General features: G+C 29.5%; 2 protein-coding genes across 2 annotated transcripts; both read left to right on the top strand.

The window, feature by feature from the left end:
• The first annotated feature begins 1,496 nt into the window (after positions 1 to 1,496).
• On the top strand, positions 1,497 to 11,736 carry LOC123910154 (uncharacterized protein At4g15970-like). Its single transcript, XM_045961210.1, has 5 exons — positions 1,497 to 2,131; positions 7,653 to 8,021; positions 8,956 to 9,437; positions 10,975 to 11,046; positions 11,517 to 11,736. Exons 1-4 carry the CDS (start codon positions 1,919 to 1,921, stop codon positions 11,027 to 11,029), a joined length of 1,119 nt encoding a protein of 372 aa, XP_045817166.1. The 5' UTR covers positions 1,497 to 1,918; the 3' UTR covers positions 11,030 to 11,046; positions 11,517 to 11,736.
• A 1,756-nt stretch (positions 11,737 to 13,492) lies between these two features.
• LOC123910153 (centromere protein C-like) lies at positions 13,493 to 16,180 on the top strand. Its single transcript, XM_045961209.1, has 6 exons — positions 13,493 to 13,629; positions 14,280 to 14,358; positions 14,444 to 14,532; positions 15,395 to 15,497; positions 15,587 to 15,697; positions 15,805 to 16,180. The coding sequence occupies exons 2-6, from the start codon at positions 14,280 to 14,282 to the stop codon at positions 15,927 to 15,929; spliced, it is 507 nt and encodes a 168-aa protein (XP_045817165.1). The 5' UTR covers positions 13,493 to 13,629; the 3' UTR covers positions 15,930 to 16,180.
• The last annotated feature ends 211 nt before the right edge of the window (positions 16,181 to 16,391 follow it).

Here is a 16,391-nt window from a genome sequence, read left to right as displayed (position 1 = left end):
TTTTTATGGGTATCCGATATATATGAATCTAATTCTCATTCTTAATTACAATTTTCCTACATTATACTTTATATTCTTAATTATAAGTAAAAGTCGACCAAACGTTAGTTGGTTCAGTGGTGATTGACGTTGAACTTGGTAGACATGACCACATTTCGATCCTCCGTAACTACGATCGGGAGGGAGCTGGAACCACTTGATGTCAGAACCGACCCTGAACCAGATTAAACTGGTGGTGAAAGAAAAAAAAATGCAAATGCTAACATGTGCCCCAAGGGTACATTTTAAGGTGCATTTAATTAACTAATATCCCACTTAATTTATTTCAAAAATAGCAATAATCAACTTTATTAATTAAAAGATATGGTCCACTATATTTATTATCTATTTAAAAGAATTGAAAATGCAAAATATGATATGCTGCCAAATTTGATTTATTATCACGCGCTTAGTAATACGACCATAATTATATGTATCCAATTTTTTCTTGGTTTGTTAATAATCGGGCTTATAGTACTCTAGGCAATACTTGATTTATGCTAACTTGTGTTTTTTGTTTTTTTTTTCGGTGAACAAAATCGAGTATTATAGTATTATGTTGTAATGGTAACGATTGTTAGGACTATTTTAGCTTTTGAATTGCTAATATGTTTTAGAATTTTATAATACTTACTATAATTTGTTTTTCACTTAAAAAGAAAAGTTTTGTAACAAAAAAAATTTGACCAAGCGCGTGATCATACATCAAGTATTTGGCAAGTATTATATTATATTATATATATATATATATATATATATATATATATATATATATATATATATATATATATATATATATATATATATATATATTTTGTAATTAGGCAAGTATTATATTTTGTCTATGCAATTTTCTTAAAAGGGTAATAAATATAGTGAACCATGTCTTTTAATTAATAAAATTGATTATTGTTATTTTTGAAGTAAATTAAATGAGATATTAGTTAATTAAATGCATTTTAAAATGTGCCCTTAGAGCACATGTTAACAAAACCAAAAAAAAAATTATAAGCAAAAGTAAACTTTTCATATTTATTGAATAGTTGATGTATTTAGCTTATAATATAGACCAGATACATAATATTTTTTTATATTAGATACATAGTTATTTAATGAATCTAAAAATTGAACTTTTGTTTATAATTAAGGATGGATGAATTAATCAATCGTTAGTTGGTTCATGATTGACTCTAAATTTAGTAGGGAGAACCACAGTTCGATCCCTAAAACTACGATCGGAAACAGACTTAAACCACTTAAGGCTAGAACTAACACCCGAACCAGATTAGACAGTTTAATGAACTAAATATTTATGGAAGATTATATAACTTGGATTTGTATACATAATTTCCTACAGTATTATCTTCCCTAATTACAAAAAATCGTGAAACTAATTAGTTTCCTTATTTTCCGTTACAAAAATAAAAAGTTTCCTTTTCAACTTGGTCTCTCTCTTTCGTCATAAAAAAAAAAAAAAAAACACTTGGTGTCTCTCTCTCTCTCTCTCGATTTTGTCAGCATCTACATAACACGAAGTTAATGCATTCGAAAATTGAAAGTCGTTTCTTCTAGAAACTCTCTCAATTCCAATTCCTATTGTTTTCTCATAACCTACAAACAAATTCATATGATCTATCTTCCATAGGGTACCAACCAAACAACCTTAGAATACTCTCAAACTTTGTTAATACTAGGTAGTTACAAAAACACATACATCATCTTACATATAAAACATACATATAGCTACATAGATACATACATATGTTAGTATTGGTGAAGAAAACAATATCAATTATCAATTATATTATATAGTTTTCTTCATTCATAACAAGTCAAAGATACAATTTTTTTGACAACCCAATTGAGATTTTGATACAATATGAAGGATTTTTCTGCCGGCGCTGGTGAAGGGAATAAGGGGTGGAATTCAATTGGGTCAGGAGGAAGCCATGTTTTTGTGAGGAGGATTATGCCAATGATTATGTTTCTTGTTGGATTTGCTGTTTTGTGGATGTTTCTTTGTAACAATTCTGCTTCTCCTTTTGGTTTTCAAGCTACTATTTCACATTACTTCAATGGTATCTCTACACAAGTAAGTCTCTCTCTCTCTCTCTCTCTCTCTCTCTCTCTCTCTCTCTCTCTCTCTCTTTGATTGCAATTGGAATTCTGGGTTTTGGATATTTTTCATGAGAGTTACATAAAAAAGTTGATTTTTTGATTAATCAAAAAGATGAATTTTGAGTTACTGGTAATTTTTTTTTTTCATTTGAACTAATCAAAAAGTTGATTTTTTATGCTTTTTTAGTTCATGTTTGCTTTGTTTTTGTGAATCAATTTTGATTCTCCATGTCAAACTTGAACAGGAGAAATAAGTTTATTTTTATTTTTAACGTTTTAAGTTTTTTTTTCTTCTTCTGTTGTCTGTTCACTGTTTCATTCTTTTTTTCCTCCTCCATTAAGAATATTTTTCAGACAAATCAATATTGTTAGTTGAGGTAGTATTTATAAAAACAAAATTATTTTTTTATTTGTTAATTAAAAAAACTTAACTAGTTTCCATGAACTTAGTTCAGTTGATAGTTCTGTTGGTAGGGACATAACATTATAAACGTAGAAGTCAGAGCTCGAATTCCAAATACTCAACTTATCGACTTTTAGGGTGAAATTTCAGCCACAATGGACAACTCTCTCTAGTTATATATATAAGAAAATGTTAAAAGGTTCAATTCTACCGTCCATTTACGTAGGTTCAACAAAATTCTGGACAAACTAACACACAAAAATTGACATCAGAATTAATCAAACTTAAAACTTAAAAAAAATCACACTTTTCATATTATATTAAAATATAAGCATTCCATTAGAGAGCTAAACTTGTATTAGTTGGTGATAAGATTTACATAACAATTTCTAAGAAGGTTCATTGATTTATTTATTTATTACATATGATATGAGAATGAGAAGATATGGGCTAGAATAAAAGGTAGTAGCGTGTGGGGCTTTGTTTTAGTACACAAAAAAGATTAAAATTGGTGATTGGGATATGCATCATTTTCAGCAGACTCTTGGGGTAAAGTTTTCTAAATTTTGCAAAATTTTAATTGTAAAATTTGTCACCATTCGGAATAGTGTGAGGAGAGGAGGTCTCTTTCGAATCTGGATGGATAGCTTGAGTAATATTCCACATTTATGCCGTCATATATTGCTGATCAAAATTTAATACATTAAGATTTTAAATTTAATATACTAAAATCTACATTAAAATTTTATGAAATATGGAAGACAAATGTGGAAATTATCAAGTGCAATGGATCTTACTTGAAAATTGAATTTTCGAAGGTTAATACGTATAATTTTGTAACTGATTTGGACAAATTATTTAACTACAAAAAAATATATTTAAAATTTTAGTCGTCAAATCTTAAATCAACAGTTAAAATATATGTTGCAAGAATTTCTCCCACGGAGGATTCAAATTTATCTTACTTGGTTTTTTTTTTTTTAGCTTGGCTTTATAATATCCTTCGAAGCATAGATTTTTCTTTTTAAAGGGAATTGGGCATAATTTTGTATGTGGTTATTATCATTATGTTTCAATTTAAAAATCATAATCACGTTTCCCTCAACAAAAAATAAAAAATCATATGCATGTTAAAGGTGGTAATATGATCGAATTTTCCGGATTAAACTGATTTTTTTCAATTGTCCGTTCTATTTAATTCGCTAAAGAAATGGCTAAAGATGATGAAGTTGCCCGGTTAGCAAGTTAATTGAAAATCAAACTATTATTTTTTTTAATTGTATTTATTGAAAAATTATGTGAATTACAAAATTAAATCATTACATCTTTAGGATATTAATGTACTAATTTCAAAATAAAATATTTATATTAATATATTTGACTAGTACTCCGGACATACTATTTAACTTTTTTTTTACTTATAACTCTTTCAATTTATTTATTTATTTTTCTTGAATTGTTGCACATTCCCTCACTCTCTAGAAAATACTCCTAAAAGGCAAAAATTTTGTTTTATTGATTTTATTATTGTTGGGGTTTTGTTGGGATTTGGATTCTGTGAAGTCGACTACATGCAGTCAGTAGATTTGGACCATCAGACGGCTCAGATTTTAAGGTCAGATTTTAATTATAAAATCTTATTTTAAAATCTGAACCGTCCGATCTTGTTCGGACGGTTTATATGTGACCGACTACACTGCAGTCAGTATATGTGTGAATTCACTGAATCCATATCCGTTTTGTTGGGATTGTCGTTAAGCAGGGGACAATAGGAAAGCAGAGAAGAGAGAAGTTTACGGATTTTTTTTTTTTTTTACTTTTCATATTTGGTTGTTTTATTTTTTGTCAAATGATAATAATATGAGCTTTGGTTATAATTTCAAATTATATAAACCCCACGCTTTATCTGTGTCAATTTTCTCTAGATTGTGCTTCAAAAAAAAATCTCTAGATTGAACTTTTTTTTTTAAAAAAGACACTTTTTAAATTTTATAAAAAAAATAGAAATTAATTTCATCATAATGTTTATTTATAAGTATCAGTTAGTGAATATTCTACTAATAATTTTTTAAAGAATGATTATATTCTCTTAATTATTTTTTAGCATGTTCTAACTTCTAAGCATCATTGATATGCTTCTCAGTTCCCAAACATGTTCCTTTGAATTATATTCTTTTGCATCCAATATAAAATTTATTTTTATTTCATATAACACATATGTTGTTCAATTAAATAATTATTCTTTTTAACATCTTCATCTCATTAATTAATCATATTATATAGATGTGGGGCAGTAGGATTAGCCATTTCATCAATTAACTACTTTTAAACTGCATAAATTTTCAGCTTAATATTCATTTCTTTTGTTGTTAAGCTCTGTATTTTTTGTTTCAAAGTCTGATGTAGCATCATCCATCCAATCTAAATAATAGTATAAAATTCATTCATAGGGACCACATGTTATTTCATTGTTGACGAAAGATCATTGACAGATTTAAAATATTCAATATGACCTGTTTTTGTGATTTATGTTGGTAATGAAAGACTTAAATACTTGATAGAATTTGTCTTTTTTTTTCATTTTATAATGAAGTTAGATCGAATCTACTACGTCTGATATATTATTTAAATATTTTATCATTAGACCAAACCTAATAATTTTAAATATAATTTGTCATTATCTACATTTGCTTGATAGATTTTGCCTAATCATACACACGATTATTGTATTTGAGCTCATAATTTATTTAGCACTTGAAATATAATTTAATAATATATTATACGCTTGATAATGTAATTACATGTGTAATGTCTTCTCATTATGAAACATTAAATATATCTTTAATCAGAAATGTCAGTTATCTATGTATAAAATTTACCACTTAAATATTAATAGTATATGTTAAAAAAAAAATTACATATACTTTGAGAAATAATATATGAAATTAGTAGGAACTTTGAGAAATAATATTTTTACATATACTTTGAAAAATAATATATTTTTACAATACGACATTAGTAGGAAATTTGTGTAAAACTTTTTTACATTGTGAACATTGTAATTATTTAACTAAAATATATGAAAAAAAACAACGGAATTATAGTTATTCAGCTCAAATTGTTATTTGTAGATTTGTTGTTTTTATAGGTGTCTTTTGAAGAACATCATTAACTCAACTTGTACATTTTTTTAAGGTATTAATTTTGCATGTTTGTGACCATATTGGTGAACCACGTGCTAACATATGTAATGTAACTAACCATTGATCAGACATAACCAGTTGTTCACATGGTTGTCTCAATGTAGACTAAGTGTTGACTTGACTATGCTAAAATCATGATTGCTTTAATTTCAAATTAACATTACCAATACACATTGTTTTACCAAGATACCAGTAATGTTGTTTGATTCGTCTCGATCAGTATTTTTAAAATATTAAATTTTTATAATTTTTATTATTATACAATTAAAAATATTAATCGTCAAAGTTATGCACCGGCATACGTAAAACGGTCAATTGTGTCAATCAAATTGGGACTGAAGGAGTATTGGTTAGAGCCTTAGAAGAATTCAAATTACCAATTTTATTGAATTAGATGAAAAAAATATTTGTTCATGTAGTATTGTTTATGGCATGTTGATTGCGTAGTATTGCAAAACAACACAGTTTGCCGCAGTAAGCAATTCTAACCATTGATTAAATAAAAACAATTTCGACCGTCAATTTTAATCGGACGATTTTGATTTTGATACAGCGATCTGTTGTAACAACGGGAAATCCATTTCCATCTTTATGGCCTCTTTAGTCTATTACTAAGTTGGAATTTGAATTCTATGCAATCTCTGATCACATATATTAACACAGATCACATATTTTAGATTTTTGTGCATTTTTTTATTCTTTTTTAAATTTACAACATTGAGTTTATGACCACTTTACTCAAATTTTGAATTGTCTAATCTCGACTCAACATATATATAATATACTGACTGCGTAAATATGTGCAATCACCTAGTGATAATAGTAGGGACTAGGGAAATCTAATTCTTTAATTTGTTGGCAATTTGCAATATATCTATATGGAACTAACCCTAAAATTTACTATAGAAGGAAATACCTTGGTTGCATTTTTATTGGTAAAAGCACTACTATGGTTCCATGACCCATAATGTCTACAACCCATTTTTCTTAGTGGAAAAGTAATAAAGGGATATATTTTCCTTTGGAGAATATTATTCTTTGAAGATGTCATCCACAATAATGTGATATATATAGTGTCACACAAATCAGTTTCCACTCCATAATTGTACAAATAGGACCATGGAGTTTAATTTAAAGGCAACATCACATGTAGGTCACTAAATATTTATGTACAATATTTACCCTAAAATAGTCTTAGGAGCCACTAGTGTGTATATATAAGCAAATTGAGGGGGACCATCTTGTATATTAATTATATATTTGTCTATGTCCCAATTAATAGGTTATAGACTTCAAATTTTATGGCTTTTACGTACTTTTCCACACTTTTTCCTTTTGGATTTTTTCTTAAATCTTAACCATTTTTTATGTCATGAATTTTTAGGTAAAGATTGCTTTATATCTTTATATAATTAAGAAACTAGTTGTTATCCAAATGATGTACTAGTGGTGTGTGATCTTTTAACCTATATTTTTCATAGATGTATTTTCTTTTGTGTTAATGCGTTATGTGTTGATAAAAGTTAATTCTGAACGTGAATTGTATGTAAAGTGATTTATATTTGGATATATTTATGTAAAAATAAGATGAATTAAATTTAAAGTAAAAACTCAAAATTCTAGCTTCAAATTAGAATAAATCATGCTGCCAAAATCAATATACTCACGAATACACCAAGTGATGTTTGAAATTACGATGAATTTGACGAAATCACAATGATAACTTAATTTTGTTGAAACACAATAGCTTACATTGTTAATCCAAACATGCACTTTCATGTTTAAACAAAAATACACCTTCCATGTGTTTGATGAATGTCTTGTATGAAATATGAAGTTAATATTTTCAAAGTGTTTAATGTTGTCTTATATGTTTGTTTATGTTACAGGAGTATTATGATCCAAATCTAAAGAGTGTTCTTAAACAAGCATCAATGAAGGACAAAACAGTGATAATCACAACATTGAATGATGCATGGGCAGAGCCAGGTTCAATATTTGATCAATTTCTTGAGAGTTTTCAAATTGGTGGAAACCAAACACAAAAGTTATTGGATCATCTTGTGGTTATAACTTGGGACGAAAAAGCGTATTCTCGTTGCAATGCTTTGCATAAATATTGTTATCAACTTCAAACTAAAGGTGACAATTTCACCAATGAAGCTTTTTTCATGACTCCTACTTACTTACATATGATGTGGAGAAGGATTGAGTTTCTTGGTGCTGTTCTTCATTTGGGATACAGCTTTGTGTTCACGGTATGTATTTATTTCTTTACCATATGCGCGTGCGCACACACATACACACACAAATAGACACAATTATGATTGAGTTTCTACGTTAATTATGTAAGTGCTTATGTCATAAGATCATTGCTGTTAAATAGCGTAGCAGAATTTGAACGAATGGTTGTTGTTCTGCGATACGCTGTTTAGTTTAAAATGTTTGCAAATAGCGGCTTTAGCAGCAATATAACATTGTTACATAGCTGAATTTGAACATACTACTATTATTTTTGCGATTTGCGCTTGACAACTGTGCATAAGATAGATATAAATAAGTTCTACTAAATCCTTTGTTGAGGGATGTGCGGTACAGCTTATTTGAGCTTATCTTATGACGCAAGAACTTATGTAGGTGTTTGGAAGAGTTTACTAAAATAAATTGCTACATATCTAAGTTCTTTTCAACTTATTTTCATAAACTCTCCTAGATATGTTGTTTATATAAGCTATTTTTGGCTTATGCAGAGTTTGCTTATTCGTTGTCCGTGGGAACAACTTATATATTAGGTTTACAAAGGAATTTGTTTAATGCATAAATAAGTTGTTTATCGAAACACGTCCTTGAAAGAACTTATAAAAATAGCATATGATATCTCTATATGTTGTTTTCAACTTATTTTCATAATCTTCTCCGTATAGCGTTTTTGTTTTCAGCTAACATAGAGTTTATCAAGCTCTCTAACAAGGATTAGTTACAGCTCAATGGTGGTAGACATTTCATACTCATAACATGATTATAAAAAATGTAGAGTTTATCGTCATTCCCTCTTTGACAGTAGAAACAACTTATTTTTAAGTTCTTATATCAGAAGCGCTTAATTAACCTGCATATTGCAATGCACCCCGTAAAAACGCAAAACCTAGAGTTATGAAAGTGCTTGATTAACCTGCTTTTTTCCCTTTGCAGGACACTGATATAATGTGGCTAAGAGATCCATTCAAACAATTTTACAAAGATGCTGATTTCCAAATTGCATGTGATTATTTCAATGGAAACTCCTATGACTTACACAACTTTCCAAATGGAGGATTCACCTATGTAAAATCCAATGCAAGAACAATTTGGTTCTACAAATTTTGGTACAATTCTAGAGAATCATATCCAACTTTGCATGATCAAGATGTTCTCAACAAAATCAAAATGCACCCCTTAATTACTACTAAGAAGCTTAAGATTAGGTTCTTGAGCACAAGTTACTTTGGAGGGTTTTGTCAATCTAGCAAGGATTTTGCTAAAGTTGCAACAATGCATGCTAATTGTTGTGTTGGTTTGGAGAATAAAGTTAATGATCTTAAGATTGTGCTTAAGGATTGGAAGAAGTATATGGCATTGAATGATCATAAGAGAAAAAATTCACACCCTTCTTGGAGTGTGCCAAAAAGTTGCAGGTAATGTAAATTATTTTTGTTAATTTGTTTTTCTTTTCATTAAATACATTGATTTTGTGGACCTAATATCATTTTATTAATTCAAGAGTTAATTATATTTTTAGTTTCTATAAAATTAAGAAATTTTAAGCTTAATTCCTATAACTTGTCCAATTATAGTTTCTATTTTGAAAACCTTTTAAAAAATGAGTGTTTTTACTATTTGTATAAGAGTCCACCTCGGCCATACTCTCAATGATTCCTTTATGGGAGTATTAGAGTGCAATAAGAAAGTGTTGGCAATTCGACTTTTCTTTAGTATATTACCGAGGTTTTCTTTGCCTCGTGTCTTTATTGAGGACTAATTTAGGGATAGTTTCCCAAATTTTGAATTTTTTTGTCCTTTTTTTTCTTTTTCTTTTTGCATTTTATTTGTGTAAGATTTGGCCCCTCACTTTGTATAGTTTCTCCCTTTTTTGTATATTATATGGGGCATGCTAACTCTAGGCCCGTGGACACTAGTTAAAAATACCAAAATAAGTAACTTTTATATTGAAAATAGTGTTCTTTATATTCCTAAAAGATCAATTACACAAGTTCCAAGATCATTTTACCACATTTGATTCATTAACTAGTGCCTCAGGGGCACACGTTAACATTTTTTTCCATATTACTCCCTCCGTTCCAAAATGTAAATCACTTTGAGGAAAAAATTTGTACCAAATTATAAGTCACTTGTCATTACCAATGAAACATTTAATGTTATTTTCCCTATTATACCCTTGACTCTTTATTACTCTTTCTTCTTTCAATTATTCAATTTATCTTTCCATACCATTAATGAAGGACAATCTTGTAAACTAACTCGTAATTTCTCTTTTCCATAGAACATTAATTCCATTTCTTAATTTGTGCAATTTGGCCAAAGTGACTTACATTTTAAAACGAATGGAGTATATATGAGCAAAGAGGCATAGAATCAATGTTGTTGGATGTACCGAGTCATTATGATGTCTTATAATTAAAAGTAAATATAGACTAAAATTTGACAAAATTTATGGAATAATACTTATTACTACGAAACATTGAACAACGAAAACCACGACCATGTTACCAACCACCCATGATTTCTGTCAAACAACCAGATATATAATTTTTTTATTAAAAAAAAAAAAAAAGAAGAAGAAACTGATCCAAATAGCTATGTTCGTGGTTCTCGTTAAAAAATCCTTCGTGATATATAGCAGTTCTGAAATTTATGTAGGGAACATGGAAAGTTGTGAATTTTATGACTAAAAACCTATTTAATTCTAAATTCAATATATAATTATTTACTAATATTTTCTGTTACGTTGAAGATAAAGTCAGAAAAGAACATTATAGTATTCAACTTAGGGAGTAAATATCAAAAGGGTCATGTTAATTTATTAAATTGTCAATTACATGTTATTTGACTTGGCCAAAAGTTCTATAAAAAAATATGTAATTTAACATCATTTAATTGGGGTCCAATTTATGTTGCTATCATAGTTAATGGTTTTGCTTTTTCTCTATGTAGGGGTTCCTTTGAACGTAGCAAAGAAAGAAGGGAAAAAAACAAAGGGAAGTTGTAACAGTAAATTATCAAAAGGTATGATAAATTATCTGTATTTATGTGATTCCTAATAAATAAAAAAAATTGAAGATTAATTTTGCAACCATGATTTGTTTGTTCTAATTAGCCTTGCTTTTTTCTAAACCCTCTTCATCCTTCTAGAAGAAGAAAAAAAAGATTTGGATTTGTTATAGTCAACAAAGTCAACAAAACGATAATTTTATAATTTTTTTTACCAAATCAGAATAATCATTATTGATGTTGATAATGATAAATTATCTCAAACAACACCTTTTAGATGAAAATAAGGTTTTTCTATCTACTCTACTCATTGATACTTTATGACTTTAATTCAAGTTAACTTTTTTAAGAAAGTTATGATTTAATTCTTTGAGTAAAAAATATTTAAAAAGAAAGTCTATGAGTTACATCAAAAATTTTATGTAATATTATTTGATTACACCTTTTGTGTTGATTTTGCTTACGTTGACGTATTGATTTTGAAGGTTGGAGAATAATGGTTCACTTTCTACTCACAGCAAAATACTCACAAAGCCAAACCAAATCTTTTGTATTGGAAAAGATATGTAGAAATGGTAAACAATTTGAAAATAGAGGACAGCGATAAAAGATTGTTCAAATTTGCAATTGTGAATTTAAGTGTTTTTTTTTTTTAATCATAGTTTTGAATTTTTTAGCCCTTTTATTAAGATTATTTTATTTTCATTTCTCATTCATTTATTTTTCAATTTATTGTGTATATGTGATTTTCTCTCAAACTGTAAAAGTTTAGGATGTTTTTCTTGATTTTTCTCCCTACAAGATACGGATATGAATCGCCTGTAGTAGTTGCTTCAAACAGTTTCATGCAATAGGGAGATTCAGCAACAGATTTGTGATCCAACGACTTTAATTCATGTAGTGTAGATTTATACTATTTAATCTCAACCATTGTTCTTTTATCAGACGGTATTGCTGCAGAATTGACCATTGAATGAAGATGTCGTTCTTGATTATTTTCTAAGAGACTTGTTTGACTTCTCGTTTAGAATCACGCTTGATCATTTTTACTTCCTTTGATATCCACTATGGTTGGCTCGTCCTTTAAGGCTTAGTTTGCTAAAAATAGCAGATGACTTATAAGCTAGCTGATGATTTATAGGTTATAGTTAATGACAGATAGCTTATAGCTTATAAAACAGGCCCTTAAAGAGCTTATAGTTCTCTGAACTTCTGAATGAATAATTGTGAAAGATGAGAGCTTTATTTATAGTTTTTTTTTAGTGGATTTGGACTTTCCATCGTGCTGCGATAATCCCAACCTTGGTACCATCGTGGACATGATAATCCCAACGTTGGTACAATGAGTTGGTTTTTCTTGCTTGGGCAGCACGCCGACTTGGTGGCCAAGTTTCCTGCCATGATATAATTCATTGTAGCCACGATGGCGTCCATAATTAGATTTTTGCTCCAACACAAAAATTGTAGCTCTTTGTCTTAGATTTCCAATGCATGGTCACAGGCCTCGATCCGACACTCGTAGCTCTAGTTATGGTGTTTTTGGTATGATGTGGTATTTTGAGCGTATTTCTTCCATTTTTGCCCCTTTTTATGCATTTTCCACTTTTCTTGCTTCTTGGTCAAGTAACTTCATAACTTTAGGTATTTTTGCTTGCATTTGATCTTTAATTACTACTAAATCTAATAAAAACTAACCTAAAATACTACTAAAAACATCATATAAGTTATTGTCATCGCTCCAAAAAAATTATTATATGATACATGAGTTGTTTTTTCATTTTAAAACATAATTGTATTATTTTAAATTAAAATAAATTATAAAGGTAAAAGTGGATTTTAGTTAAAATATTAAGGGTAAAAGTGGAAGAAAAAAATGATAAACTATAAACTAATAAGCTACTTGAAATAACATTTAAAAAATAAATTATAAGTCAATAAAATAAGTCCTTGATAAAAAAACTATTACTAAGGGTCCGTTTCACCTAGTTTTTTTTCCTCTTCTTTTTACTTAAAAGTAAGAAGCTAGGACAAACAACAATTTCTAAAAGTTAGAGTAAAAAAAAAAAAAAAACAGTTTCTATATTTTAAAAGTAAATGTTACACCTGTGTAATTTGATCCCTCCCCAAATGGGAAGGGATCAAATTTCACCGGTGTATCTTTTAACCCTATTATAATAAAAAACAACTTTAAAAAACAATTACAAAAAAAATTAAGATTTACCAAACAATTTTAACTTTAGTTAAAAAAATTTATTTCTAGCTTTATGATTAAAAGAACTTCTACACCTAAAAAATACTCCAAATAGACCCTAAACATACTTCATCTTTTAACTTATAAGCTATAAGTCATACACCATAAGTCAATTTTGTGTTCTTCCACCCTAAGGCACTAGTTAAAGATTAAAAAAGTAATTGTTATTATAAATAAATAAAAATTGTTCAGTAAACCGTGGATTATATCGATAACCTGCATGTCAAAGGGGTGGTGAAATTGTCCTATCATAGGTTAGGACTCTTCCCCTTTTTCACTTCACCATTAATCTTCCTCTCCTCTCTGTTTTTCACTTCACCATCAATCATCTTCTCACAATCTTCACGGTTAGTTTTTTCTTTTCCCCCCTATTCTCTCATTCATTATTGTTTTGTAGTAACTCTTAGGGCTTGTTTGGCCCAGTTTTTATTTTAGAGCTTATGCAAACAGCTTGTTTTATGTTATTTTATAAGTTCACACTAGTAAAAATTGTAATTTTATAGTCTATTCTATCATAAACTACCTTGACAAACTTATAATAATATATAAAAATTGCATAAACTGTTTGCATAAGCTCTAAAAAAAGCTGGGTCAAACAAACCCTTATTCATCTTAGATTTTGCTCTTTGTTAGAAAGTATAAGCATAAGTTTGAAGCTCTTTATAATTCTTGGCATGTTGGATAGTTGGAAACATTTCTTAATTGTAGGTGTAAAGTTTCTGCATTTGAATTTTACCCATTGATTTGCTAGTATTATCATTATGTCAAATATAACGTTTGGAGCGCAGGATAGTGATATAGGATATGATAAAACTATCATTATTGATTTTAGAATTTTGTTATACTAGTACTATTTTAATTTTATTCACTAGAACTATAATTAATTTTATTCATCAATTTGAGGACAAAGTATGTTACCTCTGACCATTTTAGTTTAATAATCTTAAGTTGTTGATGGTTTAGCTCTGAAATCTGAATGAAATTTGTATTATGATAGATGCTAGCAGAAAATATGCAGGAATTGATATCTTCTGTACCAACCAATGATGCAAATTTCGACTCAGTGATTCCACTAGGTATGTATATATGCAAAGCTCAATGTGTACATGTGGTGTGTTACCTTTGATTCGATGGTACTAACTCATTCATGATATGCATTAGCTGATCAATCAAATCCAGTTGCGAATCAAGCCAAATCTATGGACAAAAGGTCTGGAAGATCAGACGATGGTCCAGAACCGTGTTTACAGGTTCCTAGCTTTTTTGTTTTTTGTTTTTCAAAAAAATCTCAATCTTTAAACTATGGGCATCTATACAATTCAATTGTTTATCAAATAATAGCACTTTAGCATAAATAGAGAAGTAATATTATTCAACAGTTTATTGTAATGAAGAAGTTTTTCGTTCTTATATAAATTATCGGAGGTTTTCCCCTTATACAGTCAATACCATCGTCATCATGTGTACATGTCAAATGATCACCTATACAATGGTCACATGTAATTTATTAGATCATTTGTTTAGAAGCCATCAGATTCGATTAGGAATCCCAGAACTCTAGATTCTGCAGAATTGAAACTATAATGGATTTACAGTTCTGTAATGATTTGCATCAAGTTCATTATCCCTGTCTTGTCTATAATGTGAATGATTGTAATGGAATGTGTGTTTCCTTGGATAGACTGGTGCGAAAAAAAGGTTGTTTTGTGAGTATAGATACTTCAATACAAGAGCTGTTGTTGTTAGAAATAATATAAAACCGTTGATATGGCTCTATCCTAACAACTTAAGCTTTTGGGATAATTGGTTATTTGACATGGTATCAGAGCCTCTCCACGATCCGCCGGGCCACCTGTTATCAGGTTTCCGCTATTGGGCCACCCACCGTTTATATCCACGCACCAAGCCCAATAGTGCTGGGCGTGAGGGGGTGTGTTAAGAGTCCCACATCGGTTGAGAGATGGCCTGACTAAGTGTTTATATACTAGAGGCAATCCTCACCTTACAAGCCGGTTTTGTAAGGTTGAGTTAGGCCCAATACTAATTTCTAAGAGTTGTATCATATTTCCATAGACACTTCAATACATGAACTCTTGTATCATATTTTCATAGATGATATTGCTCGAATACATTAGTAATAGGAAAAAGAGAGTTAAACATGCTTCACAAAAAGAGTCCAAGGGTAAGAGACTTAGGCAGAGGAAGAGCCTTGCAGGTTTGTACTTCCCAATTTATCTCATTCATCAATTTTATGGAATTCCGTTTGTTGTCAAGTAGTAATAAATTCTTACTCTATCTTACTAGATGATGCTGGTACATCATGGGAGTCTGGTGTAAGGAGAAGCACCAGGTACAGGACAAAGCCTTTGGAATATTGGAAAGGGGAAAGAATGGTGTATGGCCGTGTATATGAGAGTGAGTACAATCATAGTACTTTGTTGATACGGGAAATGTGTCATTGCACTAGATCTTTAGCTAAGCCGTTATTACGTGTAAACAACTACTCTCTTTTATTTGTGCAGGTTTGTCTACTGTCATCGGGGTGAAGTGCATGTCCCCAGGAACTGATGGGAAACCGGAAATGAAGGCGAAATCATTTGTATCTGATCAATACAAAGAACTTTTTGAGATAGCTTCTCAATATTGAAAGTGAAATCAGAGCTTTCAATTTTCTTTTAACTTGAATTAAGTAACATGACTAAGTAATATTTTAGTTTTCTTTTTGAGTAGTAATTGATGTAGTAAACTGAATTGTGATTATGTGGTTGTCTAGTTATCTCCTAGTTTGAAAAAGTCAAAACAGTTTGCTGTAAAAGCTTTGACCAGCAAGAATGCTCACACTTCAATTTATGCATAAATTAATGAGGTTGATGATTCTCTTATAGTTAGATTGTAGTACATGAATTGAGATAGCTTCTCAATATTGAAAGTAACATGACTAAATTTTCAGTAGTAAACTGAATTGTGAATTAAGTAACATATTTTTTTGCTATTCTGGTTTCAGATTCGTGCGCGGATCCGCTAGGTAGTACCTGTGGTGGGTGTGAGATTGCTTCTGTTTTGTTTCATACTTGTTAAGGTTGGTTGGTTGGTTTTAAACCACTTTTGT

This window comes from Trifolium pratense, linkage group LG2 (genome assembly GCF_020283565.1).
Source record: "Trifolium pratense cultivar HEN17-A07 linkage group LG2, ARS_RC_1.1, whole genome shotgun sequence".
In the NCBI taxonomy this organism is placed as follows: Eukaryota; Viridiplantae; Streptophyta; class Magnoliopsida; order Fabales; family Fabaceae; genus Trifolium; species Trifolium pratense.
Note: the sequence above shows the minus strand (reverse complement) of the source record. Positions and strands in the feature narration are given on the sequence as shown.